General features: G+C 31.9%; 1 protein-coding gene across 16 annotated transcripts in view; it reads right to left on the bottom strand.

Annotated features, from left to right (window-relative positions):
- Window positions 1-23,409, bottom strand: part of LOC126852729 (venom dipeptidyl peptidase 4-like) — a 313,446-nt gene that overhangs the window by 246,159 nt on the left and 43,878 nt on the right. Inside the window, exons 1-2 of one of the 16 annotated variants that reach the window (XM_050597834.1) lie at window positions 20,920-21,023; window positions 20,478-20,828 (exon numbers count right to left, since the gene is read on the bottom strand). The exons of 13 other annotated variants lie outside the window; for them this stretch is intronic. In XM_050597834.1, the coding sequence (XP_050453791.1) occupies window positions 20,478-20,537 (60 nt within the window). In that variant the 5' untranslated portion in view covers window positions 20,538-20,828; window positions 20,920-21,023. Of the gene's footprint in view, window positions 1-20,477; window positions 21,024-23,409 lie in introns of those variants that run through there. 2 more of the 16 variants (XM_050597833.1, XM_050597839.1) reach the window with 2 other exon arrangements.

Genomic DNA, 23,409 nt, shown 5'->3' on the forward strand with positions numbered 1-23,409 from the left:
AAACTCTCGATACCAGTGGCTTAATTAAATGGATCAATTTGCATGGTTCGACGTGATTCGTTATCGGCACATAGGAAAAAACGGCTCTTTGCTACAAATCCACGGCTTTTAATTCGATACGTCGTGCATTCAAGATTTTAATATGAGCAAAGCTAATATAAACCGCTTCTGGAATTTCAAGTTTAAGCAAATAGTTTGCTGTCTGCCTCGAGTAATTATTTACGTGCGCATTGTTGCAGAAATTGTGTTATTATAGTTCTGAAACTTAAATTTAAAACAAGTGCGAAGTAACTTTAACTTTAGAACGCGAACCAATTAAAAAAAGAAAAAAGAAGAAAAGAGAAAGCACATTGCAGACGATCGCAAATTATTTTACTTATAGAGAAATATAATAAAATAGAAATATAATCAAGTCAAATAGCAAAATGTATTCCATATTAATTCTGTATTAATTGTTTGCGCAAAAGATACTTTTTTCATATTCATTTAATTGCGTAAGCAAAACTTATTAAGATTCTACGTATGAAATAGCATAAGTTTTTCTTTTTGAAAAAATAATTACAAATAGGGTAGTAATTGTTTATACAAAGAACCTCTGACGTACTGAAATTGGTTTTTATAAAAGCATGAAGTACAATGAGTACATGAGTATAAAGAATAAAAGAATGTTCTGCGGAAAAGAGTTCTGCCTTTACGTAAGGCGATGAAAAACTCAATTTCGAAGATTAGTCTTGCGCATCTTGTGGATCCCTTAATGTAAAATTGCATCCAAGAAATTATACATCAAAGAATTATAAAGAAAAATCGTGAATTAACAAAACAAAGGAGAAAGCTATTTTTACAACATCAAAATTGCATTGCATTTATGTGCATTTACTTGATAATTTGAAAGAAACAGAAATATTTCTTTTTATAAATATTAATTATACAAAAATTGCCAAATTTTTTGTCATTTTATAATTAAATTAATTTCATTTAAAAAATATCATTACATATTAAAAATAAAGCATTAAACTTTCAATACCAAGATAATGTCATATTCATTATTCCGATGATGCAACTGTAACTTTTTGCTGCGATAGTGACGGATCTTTTGTATAATAGGACAACAACTCGATCCCAAAACAATTGCTTAATATTGTACAATTGTTGAAGAAAATTCGTTGCGCGAGTTCCTATTGAAGAGATCGCACGAAGTCTGAATACTAAAATTCCACCATTCTTGAGCTATGCAATGCGCTTTAATTTTTCTTTAATACTTAATTAACTAAATTCAATGCAAATTAAATTCAAGAAAATAATACCAAGTTTTTCTATTAATATAATATTCTTGCGGAATTTTAATTTTAGACTTATTAAAAATAATGTAAATTTATATTTAAAAAATATAAAAACATGGAAACGTTTATTCTCTATCTTTATAAAGAGAAATTTTTCCGAATCTTGTCGAAAAACTTATAATCGATAAAAATAATATATCCTGAGAATGATTACTACTCGATATTAGGAAATTAGGGATCATTGATGTAACTAGCCTTGTCGGCAATTTAAGCTAATTAAATCATATGCAACGAACCCATCCTAGTGATTATCTGGATTAATTCATTAATGCCATGGACGGCGCACCTAATGTCATCCATAACGATGCAAACACTTAGGTGCCGTGTGTATGACACGTATACTACCACGAGTATCATCTATACCATTATTGTTTACGCTATCTCTCGCAAATCAAAATTAAAATTATTCCAACAACCAATTAATTGAGCTAATAATTTGATATTCCGTAATATATGCATATATGTGTCAACATTTTTTCAACTACTTATAACTTGTTTTCCGAAATATTGCATAAAATTACGCGAGATTAAAATTTGAAATTTTAAAAATATTTTAATATTTTTTCTATTTGCATAACTATATTTATTTATCTTTTTTTCAGATACTGTTGATCGTAAAGTTGACCAAGTTTTTGGCAAGGATTTTTCACATGACAAATATATCATGCGTCAGTCACTATCCAATCCACTCTCTATTGTAAAGATTGGCCAAGTGCTTTATCTCGTCCGACCGATTTCAAAACAATTTTCTTTTGCAATCACTTTATATTGTCAAATCTGCGTTTGGTTGAATGACCGAAATATATGCTGCAGAAAATTTTGAATACGTTCACATTTCGATATCCAGAACAATTTGAAAAAAGATTTGACTGTTAATAATACAAAAAAAAAAAATATTATATAATTTGTATGCAAAATTTATATAGAAATAAATAAGTTTATTTTAAACGCGTGACTCAATAAATAAAACATTTTTTAAACAAATATAAATCTTTTTAATCAATTACTATATGTCAAAAAAATATAACTTAATTCTGTTTTAATAACTTTATTCTCTCTTGATAATAGACGAGATAATCTTCATCCCCACTTTTTTTTTCACTAAATGAACAGAATAAAATAAGATAATTTTCCCTATATCCTTTTCAATTGCAAAGTGTAAAGCACACTCGTTACTTTCGTCACTTCTCGTGTATTTGTTTGAATGTGTGTACATTTGTTATAAACGAACTCACTCAATCCGCACATTATAGATAAAAGAGAAAAAGTAACTTTGAAGTTTCTAAAGATCAGTCACTTCCACTTAATCCAAATAAGGTAAATGACGCAGTAGCGTAAATGAGAATTAAGAAGGAATCTTGCTCGATCGAGCGTGCAGATAAATAGCCGATTGAACGCCGTAGGAGAATCGAGGAGCACGTAGAAAACATAAGGAGCAATGGGTGTAAGTACCAGGGCGGGCGATAGGATTTGTTATAAGCTCCTGACAGAGAAGAGGTAATCTGACCGTCGTCGTCAGTTTATAAAGGACCACACGGAGAGAGACATCGCCGCTTGCTTTCTCCCGCTTTCGTTTCCCGAGACCGATTCTCTGCCCGCCTTTCTCTATTCTTCCCCGCATCTTTATCCCTGGAATACGTGCAAAGCGAGCGTTTCCACCGTCCGGAAAATCGACGGTGATAAATACTCGCGGCTGCGCTCGTTGCCATTGTTGCCTGAATCCTCATCAAACAATGGAGCGGATAGATAGGTAGAGAGCCGCGACTTGAATGCGATGGGAGGAAAATCGGTGCGCCATAAGTGTGCGTTTCACTCGTCCGAGACGTCGTTGTCTTTCCTCGGGAAAGCGGTCTTGTCGCGCGTTCTCTCAAGGAGGCATCGATCGCGGTAGGAACATGTTGCGCGGCCACAACAAAAGTGCCATTATCGAAGTGCAAAGCTGCATTTTAAGCCGTTCGCAATTCACTGCCGTGATAATCCGTTTCATCGTAAAAATCAATAATTTCCATTTTATTATTTCGTAGAAAGCTGCTCCAAATTTAATTAATATTTTACGGGATAGATTTGACTTGCATAAGAATTTTATTGAATTGTATTAAAATTTAATTTAAAATAAAATATAGATTTAATATATACATATATAATTAAAATTATATTTTAAATATTATTTAAAATAATTATTATTCAATTATAATTTAAACTTCATAATACACGTACATATACACGCAAAATATTACTTATTATTTATTCTTCCGATCTTTTAAATTTTGCTTTGGTCTCAATTTTGTCTATAACAAGAAACCGGAAAAAAAATCTATTCATTTTATAAAAATGTTATTTATTTTGAAATTTCCTGTTCTGATACAACATGCTAAACAAAATTTGATACTCTCTGGTTATATTACGCTTATTTACGTTACACAAAATGGTGTCGGAGGCCCGTCGAAAAAACAACTTATCAGTGCAGCAGCAAATCCGCTCTGCTGATACAAAAAGCCGAAACACGTCTTTTACAAAGCGTCAACATCCGGATCTCCACACCTCCACTCTTTGGAATTCTTCCTTCGGCCTCTTCACGAGCTTACACAAATCCTATCGCTTAGCTTAATCCTGTGGCCAGATTCACCGAACCTCTTTTTTTTCATCGCGGCGGGAAAAAAATCTGCTTCTCTCTCTCTCTCTCTCCGCCCCTCCCTCCGTTATGTCGTACCAATTTTTCTCGCGGTTCATCCACCCCGCCTTTATACGCATATAACTCGGTAATGAACCGCTTAGCATTTCTATGGAAAATCAAAAACGACGAGTTGCGCATCGTCGTTCTCGTCGTCTATCGACGAGTAAACTCGTCAATAACGCGGATTATATCGCTGCATCGAGAGCAAACGAACGAGATACCCATGGTTGGTTGGCACAAGCCGGGTATTTTCTTCCGTTAACCCTTGGGCGGTGCGGGAAAATTGGCGCCGCGCAAAAATTGTAGCGTCATTACTTCTAGCAACAACTTCCTTCGCGATATATAACCCATTGTTGTCTAGAAGCAAAGAACGCGCTTGCTCGTGAGATCGGTATTCGAAGAGCATCTTCTTTGATGTTTACCCACACGCTTTATACAAAAATCATAATATTATCATAATATAGCAACTGCAATAATAGCATAAAAACTCAACATTAATTTAACATAAAATATATAAATTTTAATTTTATATAAATCTTTTTATTGCCTTTTGTTGCGCTCTTATTGCGCCAAATTTTTAATTATAAAAAATATCTCTAAATATGAATTTGTATTTTTAGATTGTCCTTATATTTATCTCTCTCCCTTTTTTAAGAAAAAATAAATATCAGTGCAAATTATTTTTTATCTCCATACCACGCCTGTAAATATAACGTACGATAAAAAAAAAAAACCCGTACAAATAATAAAAAATTAGCCACTCTATAATATCGCAATCCACGCACGTATCGCAGTATTCGTATAAGTCTCGATACTTCGAATTCTGAAACGTACGTCGCGAGATGCTTTAGTCGGACTGTCCTGATCGAATCGGAGCAAGCTTTTTATACGGTTTTCCCGATGTACTTCGTCCGAAAGCGTGGCACGTCGCGGAATCGCCGTAGGAACGTGTCCTCCTTGCAATCCCATTGATGCCCCATAATGTGCTGAATGTGAGATATTCCACAATCCATAAAGATGCGATTTTCGTAGAAGCTCGCCGCGATTTCCAGCGCGCGGTGATAAAAGCAATAGTTACAACGATATCGGTCGGCATTGAACGTTTAATCGAGAATAAGAAAACCATTATTTTCTCTATAAATCCTACACTGTTCCTCGCCAATCCTGCCTCCTCAACCTGTGGCCGATGTATATATATTTTTTTCTTTTTCAGAGATCAAATGCGTGTGGCATCGTTGCAATAAGGCGCTTATAATGGTAATATGATTTTATTCGCTGCGCTCGTGATGGAATTTAGATAGCGATTGAAATGCCACAATTTAAATGCCGATAAACGCTTGTTCTTCTATCAGATTTCGATTGAACATTTCCTAAATATCCTTTGCGAAATATTTCGCAAAAATATTAAACAATATCATCTGGAAACTAATATCTTGATAAATGACAACTTTTTCCAGTTTAACATTCCAAACAAAAAATTGCGTTCTAAGGAGTGCATTGAATAAATCTTAATTACTTTAGCTGAAATTGTTCCTCAATTGTTTCATCAAAAACTCATTTTTCTTGTTTTAATGTGTTCGTGTTTTATGACTGACGAGAAAACCATTCGACTAAATTCCATCTTAAAAAATAATTTACGGGATTTTAATTGTTTTAAGCGCATAATTTCTTTGACAATAGAACCAAATTTATGTCTAGATAAAAGAAAACAGCTAGAATATGCTATGTATAAATGTAACGCAAAACTATAAAAATACACTAAAGCAAGATCTACGAACGCTATGTAGTTTAAATCATCACAAAGTCAAGTCTCGCAAGCGAAATATTTCGTCCTATATATTCCCACATATCAAAAGTACGAACAACAATATTTTTAACAAAGCCAAACATTCGTAAATCCACCAAAGCTCGAATAGTATAAAAGACAACCAGCATGATTTATAAGATTTAAAAATATATAAATAACAGGAAGTAGTACACAGAGTTATAATTTTTCCACACTATAATACTAACAACTTTTCCAACTTTAGCATTTCTAAAAAGTGTAATGATGCACAATGGATCACGGCGAGATAATTCTTATAAAAAAAAAAAACAAAGTCATTGTCAATCTACAAAAGATTGCAAAGCAAAGTCGATAAATTTTTGTCCATAAAAATGAGAAAAGTCAACGAGCATTCGCTCGACAATATTCTTATCGTAATATTTCCATAATCCGATGAAAAGCGGATCACTCGAATCGCGAGCTTTACCGAAATCGATGCCTCAACGCCGTATCAATCCGATTCATGCGAATATTTCGCCTGAGAATTCCGCCGCAAAGGAAAAAGACCGCATCGAGTGGAAGGGAGGAGAAATAATCTTGAAAATTCATCGACTTATATATATATATACATATATATATCAGAACTGCTAATATATATACTTCGTCGCATCTTTGACGTGTTCGCCATTCGCTACGAAAGTATTTCTTCCAGCTTATCTCATCTGCGAAGAGCAGTAGCGGATCCAAAAAAAATTTAATAAGGCGACATCGCGACACGAATGTACGTCCTAAATTTATTTACGCACACGTGGAGAATTACATCTGTTAATTAATTCATTATTAAAAATTTTTTAAATTTTAGACAGTTAAATACTATTATTAAAAAAAAAAAAAAAAATTGAAAAGATTTAAAATTGCAGAAATATCTCGATAACTAATTGTATAAAAAATAAAAATAAAATATATACAATAATTGTACACGTATTTTTAAAAATAATCGTTATATTTAAGACAAATATAAAAAACTTTATTTCTTTCCTGAAAAAAATAAAAGTCATCTGTCTTTGCCTCTTAAAGAAGAAAGCAGTAAAAAGAGAGCAAAAAGTGATATTCTATTTCTTTGACATTTTTTTTCATTCTTAACTTTTTCCGTCCTGGTATGCAACACTATGGTCTTGACAGAAAGTCTCAAAGGGACAAGAGTAGAATTTATATTAGGGTGATGCATCCTTGTTCATCTTGCGATAATTATGGGTGAGCGAACAAATGGAAAAAACAATGGGGGACACGTGCCCCGCTGTTCCGCCGTTGCTATATCCACTACTGGTAGATAGAAAGCGACCGCGATCCCAATCCGCTCCCATCCCTACCCCTCTCTCATCAAAGTACCCTTCTGCAACTCTTCTCGCGGCTCCATCCTTTCCCCGTGAGCTCCCCGCTGCGAGTGAGAATTGAATTGGCAGCGACTCAAAGTGCGACAGAAGCATCAAAAAAAGGTTCATTGAAAGAGGGTTGAGTCGGGACACACGAGATATATATAGGCACAGTATAGATAGATAAAGCATATCTTATCATTGTGTTATTCAATGCTAATTCTTTGCTCATTTTTTTTTTAATAATCATAATTAATGTTACCAGAAAAATATCTCTTGTAAAATAAACATTTTTTTTCTGTTTGATAATTTAATTTGTCTTATAAAAGATAAAATTCACTTTACGCAACTGAAAGTCTAGTCAATAATTATTTAAATAATTCAAAGTGCTTTTATACATTACATTTCAAAATAATAAAATATGAAAAAGTCTGAAACTTCTCTTCTTAATCAAATATATCCATTGCATATAAAATCTTTCTGTATGTATCTTACATGAAAAGATATCCATTGAAAGAATATCAGTTATACGACGAGTGCTCTAGCATTCAAAGAGACTATAAAAAAATAAAAAAAAGGAAAAAAATACTTTTCCAATAAAATATTTTTCTGATAACGTAACATCATCAATTATTATTTCTCTTTCAAGATATGTTCCTTCAAACATCTTTAATTTTAAAAAATCAAATTCATTTATATCTTATAGAAACGTGAATTCCTATATTGCAAAAAAGTAAAATTATATAAGCATTATATAAGCAATAAGTGTAAAATTACACAATAATTAATAAAAAAATATATATATATAATTATATATTTTTATTATTAAGTGTAAGTCTGTGATATTTTTTAATATATAAATATCAATTAATACTAATAAAAGATCATCGTTTTCGTTTTCCTTATCTATTATATGCGACAGTTATTCAGATTAAAGCTTTATCCACGTTGTGTATCTACTATAATAGCCAATTCTCAAGACTTATAGAGGCTGCCAAGAAAAGATGAAAATCTTCCGCTAGATGTGTAGCTATTATAGGGCTTTATACGTTCGATTGAAGCTTATATGTTTGATTGAGAGTATTCGAAAAATGGCACATTGAGAGGCTCCGATTATTTAAGTTCATAGAAGAGAATTAAGGGATGTTTGACATCCTCTTTTTCCGAGAAAAATATAATAGTCCCATTATTGATTGCGGATTATATTTATTCCATTTACACAGTTTGTCTTTGGACAGAAAAATGAATGATACTGAAGAAATAAAATCAATTGAATTGTGCCAAAACTATATAATAGTAATACAATATAATAGTAATACGCAAAAATCTATTATTTTATTCTGCTATATTATTATTGTTTTTAAAAAATACACTAATTGCCAATTATTTATTCGTAATTCATTCGTATTCTCCAATTAAACAAATTATGTATAAATGGATTAATTGGCAATTCAGGATCGTTAACATTTCCGTCATTATCAAAATTTCGATTTCGATTATTGTGACGGCAAAGCAGACAACAGTTAAACGATAATTTGACATGCTATGCCGAGTGAGTTTCATCTATCCACGGATAATTTAGCAACAAAAACATCCCGTCCGTCGTGAACATTTGCCATAACATTTGCCATTTATGTTTAATCAATTGATTGACGCGCATTTAATCGCGTGTGTAAAAGGACGAAGACGATTACGTCGACGAATCGACAGGAAATGAGACATTTATCGAATCGTTATATACGCATATAAGGCACATATGTGCCGCTAATAATACGCAATTATTACGAGTGTGATTGCAAAGGATCAATCACATAAGAGTAAGAAATTAGAAACTCATATCTGATTAAGCTCATGACTCATCACATGCAAAAAAAAATGTGAAGAAAACTGTATGCTATTCTAGGATAAATGGCTCCATTTGGTAAAAATTCCTACTTATAATAAATTCCGCTTCTTCTCCCATAGTCAATAAATTTTTCAAATAAATTTGCTTCCCTCTCGTAAAAAATTTTCGAGACCCTTAATGATATGTAGATTATTCCAGAATATAGAATGTGTACATTACCACTAATTAACTTACCACCATCATTTCTCTTTAACGTAATCGACTTGGAATAAACACTTACCTGTAACAAAAAGAAATATGTAACATTAATAAAAAGTATTTTATTTCAACCGTACTATATATTTTACACTGTATATTTTATTAAAATTTTAGTATTATTTAACTTGGTATTTTTTATCGCGATAAATAGTCGGCATTCACACAAAGAGCATCAAATCCGAAAATAATAAATCCGAGGCACAACAAATACCATGAGCAGCTCAAGTGTAAAACGCCACACGGATTTTCGAAGAAAAATAAATGGCGGGCATTGTCTCAAGAAGAAAATCCTCGAGAGAAAACGTTATCCACTATTGCGAAAAGCTCGCGCGCGATCGTTGCCAAACCGGTAGTCGAATTTCATGGATACAGCCAGAACGACGAATCCCCGCCATTCCTGCCTGAATTTGCACAACCCGCTTGCAACATCTCACTTGTGTAAAATAAAATAGATATTTTTTATTTAATTTCAGACACGTGTTAACTGTATCATTTTAACGAAATTGATTTGATACGTCTTAATTACTTATATAAAAAAATATCATAACTATTTATTAATAAAAAATTCATTTTTACATTAATAATTTCTCATAGCATTTCGTTATTTAAAAAAAATTATATTATGCAACATTCTCTATAAATATATCATAAATTCTAGAATATAGATAAAACCGTAAATCTCTCTCGGAGATTGTTTTTCCATACGCATCTTTATTAATTTAATGAGAAAAAACCTTGATGAAAATTGGCCAGAATAAAATTTTTATATATAGTCAATAACAAGCGCTTTGCGGAGACTGCGCTTCCGGAATCACGAGCACATCTTTCGCATGCACTTCGTGCTTCATTCCGTTTCATTTGCTATTCATAAGAGCATCGCACCCGCGCTCGGGGCTCTTGCAAATATAAACGCCGAACATGCTACTAGGCCTCCTCTCTCTTCCTCTTTATGTCTGTTTTGACCGTGACTCTACAGCTTTATCCCCGCATTTTCTATTGTTGTTCTCTGTTTCTTTTTTCATTTCAAGTTTACGCCCGAGGTCAGCGTATTGTACAGTCTTTCTATTTCTATTTCTTTCAATCTTTTTTCTATCTTCTTTCTTCTTAATAATTAAAAAAGTGCATGTAGATACGAAATAATTCTTTTTCATCAATGAAAATAATAAAAAACAATATTCTTATATATTTGATTGCATATAAACTTTTATTATTATATCTTTATATTAAAAATATTAAAATTATTATATAAATAAAAATATTATAAATTTAAAATAAATAAACGGACATGCGCGAAACAGTTGAAAACGAAAAAATATATTAAAGATGTGCACATTTAAAATTATATAACCAGATTACATTCTTCACTTAATTTTAGCACAAGTAAATTTTAACAGAATTTTAATTTTAAATTTTAATGTGACATATAAGATTTTCAAAAGTTGAATTCAATAATTCTCATTTTCGATATCCTCATTGAGATAAAAATCGACTCTGAATTAGTTAAAAAACTATTAATCGTTGATATGATAATAATAAAACAGTCTGTATAAATCGAGCAAAACTGTTGTTATACAAAGGTTTAGACGAACGTTTCGTTCAAAGTACAATCAAATTCCTAAGCGCTATTCTAGACGAGCGGCGAAGCTTCTCCAGGTAGCGACTTAATTGACGGCTAATTAAGCGGAACTTTCATGGACCATTAACCGAGCGACGTGTACTTCCCGACGTGCGATTCCCATGGACATTTAATGGCAATATATTAGATTGGTCTATGTTTTGCGAATAATCATGGGCGTGCTGGCAGTTTCCATCGTGAGAGACATCTTGCCCTAATGACGAAGGGGTTAACATCGCTATAACTATCTGAATTAATTGACTATCAAATCTACATATTGCCGTGTATAGAGAATCTAGCGGTATTCTATGTGTATACAGAAAGCCGCAAACTGCGAGAGTTGCGCGTGACCACAAGGTACGAATACATATAGTCGACGCAAATAATTATGTGTATAATCAATATGCAATTACATAGTTATAATTGTAACTCTGACATGTGCGTAATTAAAAAAAAAAAATTACAATTTAATCAAAGAAGAAAGAAGGTGCCTCTTTGTATTTATAGGTGTAATTAAAAAGCTAATTATAATAAATTTACCTAAAAATATTTAATAACGGCACATTAATTCTGCGTCATTCTTCTTTAATTAATTATATGTATGATAAAGCATTTAATTACGAAATATAACAAACAATAAATGAAGACTATTTATAGTTAATAATATATATAATTGATAAATATTATATGTATGATAAATCAATTAATTATGAAATATAACAAATAATAAATAAATATTATTTTATATATAAATTTTACATGTACATTCTCTCGTTACATTTTTTAGATTTAGATAGAAAGATTTTATTATCAATATAAAAGAAAACAAATTAATAAAAAAATTTATAAATTGTTTTGTAGCATATTTTCCCAATATCATTGTGTTACTTTACTATATTAATGTCTGTAAATACACCCTGAGAAAAATATAACGCGTATAATAATTAATCTCTCTTACAATTTTTATGTAAATCACGTACGAGTCTAATCTTGGTATAAAATCGCGACAGAATACACATTTAAAGAAAAAAAAAATTATTATATCTTTTCAAGAGATCGCGTTTTCCTTGCTTTCAACGCAAACTGCAAAGTATCCCTTCGTGCCCTCGGGATTATCCGGTCGCCCAGGCGATTCGGATACGCGAGATAACCCGCTTTTCATCGGTTTTCATACACGGGACACTCCCCAGCGGATGCTTGCTCCTCGGGTCGTGCACAACGAGAGCGCGTAGAGCCATCCGCTCGGCTCCGTTTATTAGAACTTTGTAAAGGTCGCTGTGCCGTAGCCTCGCCGTCTCATCAACGCGTGACGTGATAAACGAGCGCACCCGCCATGGTGAAAGACGCCGCCGCCCCCGCCGGCCCGTCGTCGCCGTCGCTCGGAGCTCCTCGCATCACGAACAAGTAAAGGAGGTCCCGTGAAACTTTAGAAACATAAAGAGCGCGCGCGCGCCACAGGAACAGTACAATTTCCGCCCACGTCTCGTCCGCGCCGTGCTTTTCATGGAGGAAACATGAACGACGACGGCTACGAAGGAACATTCGACAAAAAGAAAGCCCGTACACGCTTCCGACCTGTATTATGGTAATCATAACCGTAATGCGCGACACAGCGTGTCATGAAAGTGCATGTCATATCCCAAGTTGAGAAGCAAACAAATGCAAACTCAGTACTTTAATAGTGTTTATTTAAATAATTTTTATATCGCCAAAAATTTATATAAAAATTGCTCGATATGTTCACTCTTAAAAAAAGGAATATTTCTCTGCATAAATTAAAGAAAAAATTTCAAAAATGCAAAATGCTGAATTAATCAGAATATTCTACTACTGCGTTTGAAAATAAATAAGTCGCGAAATATTTTCAATAAAAATATTTCGTCTCAATATAAGAATCGATAGAACTGATCCATAGAAATTATTAAAAACGATATTAATTATTAATAAAACATCTTAGCTATTTATTCTCTTCTCGTTCTTCTGTAATAATTCATAAATAGCACAGCTGTTTCCCTGCTGAGAACTGGCGGCATAATGTATCATTTGCGGTAATTCTATGTGGTCAATAACTTACCACCAATGGATGACCTATTAATAGATTATTCCTCTTTAATTATGTATTAGCTCGTATACATACGTATTGTTAAAAAGTTACAAATAAATAGAGAAATTACCCGGTAATTACCCGCAATTAATCGATTAAAATTGCTTCGTTCAATTACAAGAAAAATATCGTTTATATATGCCATAAATCAAAATAATGACTGCGCGGAAACGTTAAATCAATAGTGGTATACCCAAGCAAAATTTATCTTAAAATAATAAACTAAAATTATATTCAAAAAATAAATTAAATTTGTGCACTTTAAAAAATAAAATACATTTATAATTTCGACACACACTCTATCAGTTTCGTATAAAATTTTTTGTAAATATGATTATATAATTCTGTCGTGTACCCTTAACAAAAAAAGAGTAGATTGTTACAAACATTTCTGTATGAGATCATGTAAAATGCAAAGAGAAGATAAGCGCTCTAAGGCATTTCGCACAAAGTGCCTCAAGGGTCGCGTACTTTCTTTTGTCAGCAGGTGCCTCGGCGAATTTCTGGTAAATTTTTCCTCAACATAAATTTCTTTGGACATCAGTTTTCAGCATAGTTCTTTTTTCCATTTTTAACATTAAGTATCTAAAAGCTGATGTTTAAGCTAGAATTTTGTTAACCAGAGCCCATTGAGATTGAATGAAAAATATATTGATTATCTAAATTTAGTTCTCAAATCTATAAGTTGCTTCAAAACCTTTGAACTTTTAATCTAAAACTGCTTTTTACTCGATAAAAATATTAATGCCTCAAAGCAGGAACTGAGATCCTGCGCACGAAGAATATGAACGACCATTAACCTTGCCTGAGAAGAAACTGGTGATCTCAGCTCTACTTTCTCTAAGACTTCACGAGAATAATAAAGGAGAATCCACATAAACGCTAAAATGCATATAATGTTAAAATATATTGCAAGTTTTAATAAATGTTCTAATTTTCACGCCATAATATATGGCCAGATAAAATTTTTATTTTATTTTTGTTTTCAAATTTTATCCGCGTTTATATAATATAAAAATTCTCTGTTTCTGTCAAACAATTTATATTATAAATATAAATTAATAAATATATATAAATATATTTTATTATATATATATAATTATATTACAGTACTAAATAAAAATATTTTAAAAGAAAGAAGGAGAGAGAGAAAGACGGGGAAAAAAGAATTTCCAAGATATATATTACGAAAGAGAGAAAGAGAAAGAGAGAAGGAAAAAGAAAAAGAAAATCTGTATATTTTTTATATAAAGCTACAATAATCATTAAAAAAATAATTTTCCAGCGCGGTCACTCGCAGATTAATATCGTACAGGTGTGAATGCATCTTAATATTTCTGACGATGAGTCTGGTTCACGGTACGACTTGCGGAGAAAGTGCAACTCGAGACAGCATTGGGGCGCAAAGTTCATCGGGTCCATCGTTAACCATGTTCGCGAAACGGTGAAACTTCGTAACTTATCGACAGCGAAGTTCCGTCGAGGGCGAACTTTTCGCATCCGAGAATCACTTTGTGTGCACGTGCCCGCTTTTCCCTTTGAAAATGCGCGCGCAAGAGAAAGAGAGAGCGAGAGAGAGAAAGAGAGAGAGAGAGAGAGAGAGAGTGTGTGTCGATTTGTTCAACGTAACTGCTACTCGCCAAACGCATTTATCATTTCGTCGGCTGAATTTTCATTGTTTGCATAGCCACGTTCGTTACTTTGGTCGTGCGCGAAGTTAACGAATCGAACTTCCATCTCTTATTTTTACAAGACACGTCGCGCTTTAAAGAAGAAAACACTTTCAGTGCTACGCGATTCTGCTCACGTCTATTTTTTCCTTTCTTGTAGCGTGTCAAAGAAAACAGAAAAAAGGCAATAATAAATACTAATTTATTGGAAAAAAAAAACAAAAAAAAAACAAAAACAGTTATAAGAACAATAATAGTGTAAAAAATATATCTTTTCTGATATATGTAAATTTTCTTTCTTCTGCTAAACGCGAGAAAATGTTACATCCTTTGAATTTGAGAGAGTATCATTTCTTTTCACTTTTAAACTAACTTTTGTATAAAAAAAAGAGATCATTACAATTAAAAAAAAAAAAATATTTTCGAAATAGAGTATTTTAAAAATTACATAATAAAATGAAAATATTTCAGTTCACTTATTAAGCAAGTTTAATCAAATTTATACTTTTAATAAAAATGTATAACTACACTTGTGTTGAAAAACAAAAGACATTAGTTTTCATACTGTGACAATATACTTTCTTCCCAGCTGACGATGCGCGATTGACAATATAAATCGTATATCAAGCGGAATCTCAAAAACGAATCAATAAATTTACATTTCCTTCCTCGAGATTGCACTTTTTATTTTCAATCACGGGGAAAATCGGGACAACTGCCAAGAAATGCCCATAACTTACGATTTCGAGTGTTGACATAGAGCCGCGAGTTGCTAACTTCATTTTTTTCATTATATATATTTGTGTGTAGCACGTCAAGACTATAATACATTTAAATTAAATAGTAATTTATTATTTTTCATAAAAACTAAACCTCAGTAAACATCTTTTTTATATCGAATTATGCTAATGAAGGAATTGTATCTTTTAAATCTTTTTCTGTCCATTATTTTTTTATACTCTATTTCAAAAAATCTTTAATTAAATTTATATTTTTGCCATTTATCAATTTACATAGATCCCACACATAGAGAAATACCGAATAATTCGCGCTTCGCAAAGTTTACGCAAATTTCGAGAGTAACTCCCTCGATAAAATAATCCTCTCGCTCGACACTCGGCGGAGATTTAGCCACTAAAATTAGTGCGGTTAAAACGCGTAGCACCGCCGTAACGATTACAGAAGCGATTACGCGAATCTCTCGCTATGCAATTGGTACCACTCATTTTCTACAGGATGACGGTACCCGATGTGCGAATTTACCGTGTACACGTAACGGAAGATAAATACGCCAGTATAACTTCGCCGTACAAGCCAATTTGGCAACGAAATGTCATTAGAGAGCGACGTATGTAATGGCGTTAATTGTAATGCCGTTGCGAAAGCGGACGGTAATTCGTTATCGTGCGCTGTATGTGTAAGTAAACGTAAGACACATCGATGTCAGTCACGGTTTGTGTACTCGCACTTACGGAAGATCAATCTTATACGAAAGTTAAATGTCTAACTTGATTCTTTGAATATGCCGGCTCGATCGTCTTAACATTTCTTCGATTAATAGAATATAGTAAATGTATAAATATTTTTGTATGAAGCGGCGCATTAACATCATGTTCCTGAACTAATTGGAAATTATTTATATCGGAAACGATATAAACAATAATAAACAAAAATACTATTATGTCTATTATTCTTAATACATCTTTGCAACTTGCAATAGCTGTAACCGACTATAACAAAAATTAAATTTGTACAATTAAATTTTGTATATAATGAATAGCGAATAAAATTACAAATTTTTAATGGAAATGTATATCTTTTCTGCATATACATTTCAAGATTAATAACTGTTTGCGGTAACGATGAAAAAAATTTTAAATCTTAATTTTCAACTTGATATTTCAATTCTCCTACGCTCCATTAATGCATTGATATGTGTATACGTTTTGTGTATTCGCCTAATTTCCAATTAGAATTGATAAAAGAAATAATTTTTCGTCATTGAAAAGAAGACATCGAAAAGAAGAACGATGTCATGTATTATAGTCTATACTGTATCTTATTATAATTATCGAGAGAAATTTGATAAGATAAATGTATATTTAATTCATTTCTCATTCGTATAACACGAAGCATGATATTAATATTAATGCATCGCAGCTGAGGAGTAATTCAAATGAGATAACTTTTATAAACTGCTGACAAAGTCAGGATTGTAAAAATGTCGTCACGAAATAATACATGATCAACATCGTATCAGCATGATTTAAAATCAATGAAATTAAAATAATAATCCCAAATGCTAATACAATTTTATTAATATTTGGCATAAAATTAAACGATATTTACAAATAATGATTATGAAAATTAAAGTCACAAGTTTGGAATAAAATTTAATTTTATATTTCATTTTATTTCATATCTATAAAATATGTTATTTGTGAAGAATAATATGATAAAAAGATAAGATATTTAAAATATATTTAATAATCATCAAAAAGAATATCTATAGAAAAAATTATTAATTAATACATTTAATTACCTCAAAACAAAGAATAATTTCGGCTACTTTTAAAATCATATACAATATAATGCATACGTTAATTAAAAAAAAAATATATAAATTGATCAAAAAAATTATCAATAATAAATATGATCTGCGTGTAGCTATAACTTTATTCCTATTAGCCAACAATTAAACTATGGGTAAATGTGCTGCAGCAACTGATAATTATCCACATTAGTATCATGATTATCCAACATATGATTTATCGATGCAATAATTCGAGCCGAACGCACCCGCGTGATCTGCCATTATAGCATCTCGATACACGATTGCATCCCAAACTTAATCTTAATTAATCGCGGGCATTAGAGAGTATACGTGAGATTAGGTCATGGGATTGTTGTGCAGTTTATCAATGGAATGTGCGTCCATTTCGAACCGTTTGTTCTCGAGACAGAACTTTGGATCCACATCCGGTCTTTCCTCCTCGACTGCACGGAGCACTTTGCTAGATTAGAATAAACCGATGCCATCGATGTCTTTATTCGCAGTCACCTAAAACTGTCGACCCTTTTTCGCGCCAAGATATATCTTTATGACCGCAACGTTACAGACTTATTCTATAGAAAATGGCATTACTTGAACTTTGATCGTGATATATGGCGTGATATATTGCATCGCGTTGATATATCAGCGCACAACGAAATGAGACGTAACTGAATAATGTCGCGTGTGATTGAATAATATCGATATTCAGGACAAAGATATGTTAAACTATATCATTAATATCGTAATTGTTTTATTTATAATTTTATTTATTTTTACTATTTTAAGATAAAATATTTTATTTCAAGATTAAGATTAAATATTTTAAAATATTTCTTTAAATAAAATATATACAGCAAATAATTTCAATTTTATATTTCTAATGCTATTTTGTTTTTCGCGTAAGATATAAATATCCACAGCATCCGCACAGAATTCATAAGGCTTTTAAGGAACAACCCGAATAACCGCCGCAATAATCAAAAATATTCCCACCTGCCTGCGTATCTCCTGTGCGTTCCTATATTGCTTATGGATTAGGTGAAATATATGGGTGGCGAAACACATGCCGGCGCGTAGGGTAGCGTGATAGTTCTCATGGTCGAATTACTCAGATGCTTCGAGTTCCTGGAAGGCAGTTCGATACGCGGAATTCGGTTTAGGCGATGCCTTAATGGCGGTCTTACCCCCTGGTATATATTCTAATATACACATATAAGCGGTTAATACATTGCCGACCCGCAGGTGAATTTGATATTCGAGGGGGCCCACGTGCGTGAATCGCGGCAATTAATCGACCGCGTGGCGCTCCCGCGCTTGTTCGCATAAAATGGAGAATCTCCATCTCGTCGCCGCGATATTTCCCGCCGACAAGATTTACCTTGCTCTTACCACGCTACGGAGAAAAAAGCGCTATGGAAAGACGGGAGATTAATTCGTTTTTCCGCTACGTACACGCGTCGTGACGGGAAGTAGCGGCGTTGAAAAAATGCATCTCGCGATGTTGAAGCATGTGACATTCTTTCGAAATACAATAACTTGATTCGACGATTAATGGAAGTTATTTGTACTAGTATTCCGATTCGCGCTCGGGCAATATCAGAAAATATTAATTTCTAAATTTATTCTACAGTTAATAAAAAAAAAAAATCAAGAAATTGAAAAATAAAAATAATTTAAATTGCATAAAACAATAGCAAATATTTAAATTTGTAAAAAGTTATTAATGTTGAACCAATTGAATTGTTGCACAATCGTGATTTATATATGTGTAAAATATAAAATCAATTTTTTGTGTTCTATTTGTAATTTCCTAGATATATTCAGACAAAGAAAATAAAATAAATAATTACAATAAAAATAGATTATAAATAAATGTCACCATTATACAAAAGTCTATAAATAAAAAATATCTTCAACATATATATTCTATAATCAAATAATTTATTTAATATTTCTACTTAAATTTCTTGTAAATTTAAATTAAAAAAAGAAAAAAATCTACATTATAGCTTTTTGAAAAACTAATTAATAATCATTATCCGAGACTTTATATTATTCTATTAATTTTTATTCCTCTCTGTTAATATTTCATTATTAAATATTATTAAATATCTTTTAAAAACTCCAAATATATATTCCTTTATTTATTGTATTCATTTAAAAAACAACTTATATTTTTGCAATTAATTTTTCTATTAATTCATATTTAATATCGGAGCTAAATGCAACTTAATAAATTCATAATCATTTTGAATATTGTGCGCCTAACACTTTGTAGATGACAGAAAATAAATATACAGACTTATCAGAAATTACAACTGTTTATATGATAACAGCAAAACACGTCGTCGCAATGCGAATACGAAAATTACGCTTTTAAATAAGACTACTCGTTAACGAGCTCGTTAACGCGACGGAGGAGTCTAAACAAAGAGATAGAACGGGCAGTCGAGTGCATTGATAACGACACTCCGAATGCGGAAAAAAAAAAGAGGACTTGAAATATAAAACTGCTGTTATTCTGTAACAACCGAGCGGAAGCCGCAGCAAATACATTAGTCAAAATAATTTATTTTGTAATAAACAGAATATTTTTAATTTATCATGCATGTATTTTATTTTTTTTATTTTTTATGGATTTATCAATTTTTGTTCATACATTAATTTCGAAACAATAATTATGTTTAAAATTATAAATCATTAAGAATAAAAACTTCTTGTGCAAAAGCAAAGCTTCTATTATAAAATTTAATTAAGCGATAAAGGCTTATCATTCACTCAAATTCAAGTGGACTTTGCAAAATTTTAAAAGATCTTTATAAATATAAATACTGTAAACGCTTTTGATCGTTTCTTTCAAAAATTACAGATATTTTTTTATTTTTATACGCAATAAAAAAATAGATGTATATCTATATATTTGTATAAATAAGTATTTTGTTAAAATATATGTCCATTTACATTCTATCTCTTTCGTGCAATTACTGTAAATATTCGATTCTAATTACACGATCCTAATCGAGCCAAAGTTAAAACAAATTTTACTTTTGATTTTACTCATATTTACATTTGAATTTCAAAATCAAGCTTAAACTTTAAATATAAAATAAAAAATAAATAATATACTTTGCAATTTTAATATAGATATCTAATAAAAAAACGTCTAATTAAAATCGAGCTAATAAAAATTGATATTAATTAGGATTAGGATCGTGCAAATCGAGAAATACATCATATCAAATTATCGGGCAATTGTAATAAATAATAAATTTATTCACCATGTATCGTTGCAACGCGATAGCATCATCGCCGACTGGTTTCAACGCCGTTGTATCCATCGACACTAACACTCACTCACACACGAGAAAATACGCGTAGAAAATTCCCGATATCACTCTCGTTCGCGCGCGAGATTCGATGAAACAAAAAAAAACAAAAAAAAAAAAACAGCGATTTCACCGAAATCTTTAACGGTACGCTATGTCCGTGATATATATTATAATCCGGCAAAGGTCAACATAAATTCCACGATGATCGAAACTTGACGGACATGAAATTTCGAATTTTTTACGCGGCAGCAACTTCACTGCAAATCGTTGCAACGCGACATATTCGTTCCGATCGCGAATCTGCGGTAAGAAAAAAAAACAGTTAATTAAAGTAATCGAAAGAACAATATACTTTAATTTGCATAAAAATCCAATCAATATTTTCATTTACACGACCGCTTTTCGCGTAATTCAGTACTCCCGACATCCGTTCGTACGCGAATCTCGACAAATATCAGGGAGCTATTCCGCCGATATCCTCACGACCGACGCGACACGCTAGGACTGACGACCTATGATGCCAGATTCGGGACACGCGTCGCGGTAGAGGGGATAGCAGACACAGCGCTAAGTGCGACATGTGAGCTCCGAGGTCACCTCTACCACCGTTTGGCATGACGCGCGACTGCCTTAAACAGGATAAAAAGATAGTACCTCTTCTCCCCTTTCCCTTCCACGAATGTTTCCGCGGACGTATTTCGAGGAAAAAAAAAGTGCGCGGCGACGGTTTCAGAATCGTACTGTCTCCGATTTTCAATTGCTTTTCGTACCAAAGGAATATTCCTCTCGCGCGTTTGAAAATAATACGATAAATATAATATACGCGGTAGCAGGATTATTCTATTCACGACGCGACATATTTTCTTCGATTGTGAATACGCGCATCGGTTAATTATTATCGCATATCTATTAATAATTAATTTCAACAACTGATACCTTCAATGCACGATCGCTCGTTGTAATATTTAACACTTTCGACACATATTTGCACGCGAGATTCAGGGAAAAATATGAAATAGTTTCAACGAGATTTTTCGAAATGATGCACTGTGAGACGTTACTAATTAAAAGACCAGAACAATAGTACCAACCTTTCTCTCCGTCTCTTTTCCTCCGTTACCGCGATTTGATTTTCGTTGAAAAATTCCTAATAATTGTTCAAGCTTATAATATTTTAAATTATATTTCTTTCGTGTAAAATAATACGATTAATTAATTATTAATATTTCCGATTTTCAATCACTTGTCGCATTCCCAAATTTACACGCGAAATTAAGCGAAAAATGAAATAGTCGTGATTTTTGCATTAACGTATAAAGGCGCGAAAAGCACTAAGTGCACGTAATATTAAATATAAAGTGTAAATGTGCTAAAAACAAATATGACTGCGCTAGTCAAGAGGAAAGATAGCTACATTCTTAGCAAGTAATGTAAAATTTTTTAATGTTCAATAAAAATATGTTAATATAATTTTTAATTCACATTTTCAAGAATTAAAAATTCAAGTAAAAAATATAAGAATATTATAGGTGAATATTATATTTCACAATTCCATTGTTTTAAAATAGATAGAATAATAGTGATTAGTATACGGATATTTAATCCTGGATGTATATAAAAAGAAATTTCATAAATCTAAAGAAATAAAGATATTATTATATTTTACACTTTTTGTCAAACATATAGATTGACAAAAGATTTTCATGGAACGTTAATAAAAAAAGCACTATATATGTGAAAACACAATATATTAATATACTAATATCATTAATAAATTAATATCATTTAAACAATTTCAATTTCAAATATAAATTATAATAGAATCAATTTAAATTTGTCGCTTAAATGAACAATGAAAAACGTGGAGAAAAAGAAAAAAAGTCAAATAAAATTCCATGATTTCCACGATAAGCTCATAGACGAGGATCAAAACAAGATGCTTATACATGTATTTACATAGAATAAAAATTAATTAATATTTATAGAACGGAAAAATTTTTAATATATAATTATGTACATTTCTCTCTTTGCTTTTCTCTCCTTTTTTTCTTTCCAAATATATTTTATAGAATTTGACGTATGTGTTTTTTGCCTCCCTATATTTTTCCAGGATTAAATATTTGTATAAACTGATGCTTGCGAGAAAATAATACTCGGGAATTATGTCAACCTATACTTATCACAAACATATAAATAAAAGAATAAGAAATATCTAAAATTCCCACGACATCATATTTAATGAAAAATATGAATATTTATTTATGTCTATTTTTATAATGCGTCAGATTTATTCTAATCTTTCATAACCTGTTTCTTTGATTTGACCAAGCTTATTGTTATGAGATTCTCAAAAAATATATGAGAATCGCGACACAATTTTTTACTCGGCCTGAAGATTCGTACGCAACATAGCATTTGTTTTGACTAGCGCAGTCGCCTGTCAACATTATCGCGCTGATCGGTCGTTGTCGAGATCGCCTCTTCCTTTATTTCCGCCGAACGAGAATCTCGCGCAGGATCGAGTGAGTTCTGGGAATTGGGCGACGCACGGATTCGCAAAGCTCTCTTTGACATTCGTGATCTCGATTCCGCGTCGTCACGCGAGCAGAGAAATTCGTTAAACTGTGTGTTTCGTTTATCATTAATCCGCATCTCTCAATCGTCCGAATTACATATACATCATGCGTGCGATTAAGTAATACTGCATTTTCGGATAACTAATTAAGGTATTTGAGACGATAATTGCCTCTTATTTAATATCATATAAACATGTATTACAAATATTATATTGCTCTTAAAGATAAGAGGATTGGCATTAGTAAAAGAGGGAATGTTAGTACAGATGCTTTCCTTGTCTGATTCTCTGTAGCTGGTGGGGAGA

Source organism: Cataglyphis hispanica, chromosome 11, assembly GCF_021464435.1.
Source record: "Cataglyphis hispanica isolate Lineage 1 chromosome 11, ULB_Chis1_1.0, whole genome shotgun sequence".
Lineage (NCBI taxonomy): Eukaryota > Metazoa > Arthropoda > Insecta > Hymenoptera > Formicidae > Cataglyphis > Cataglyphis hispanica.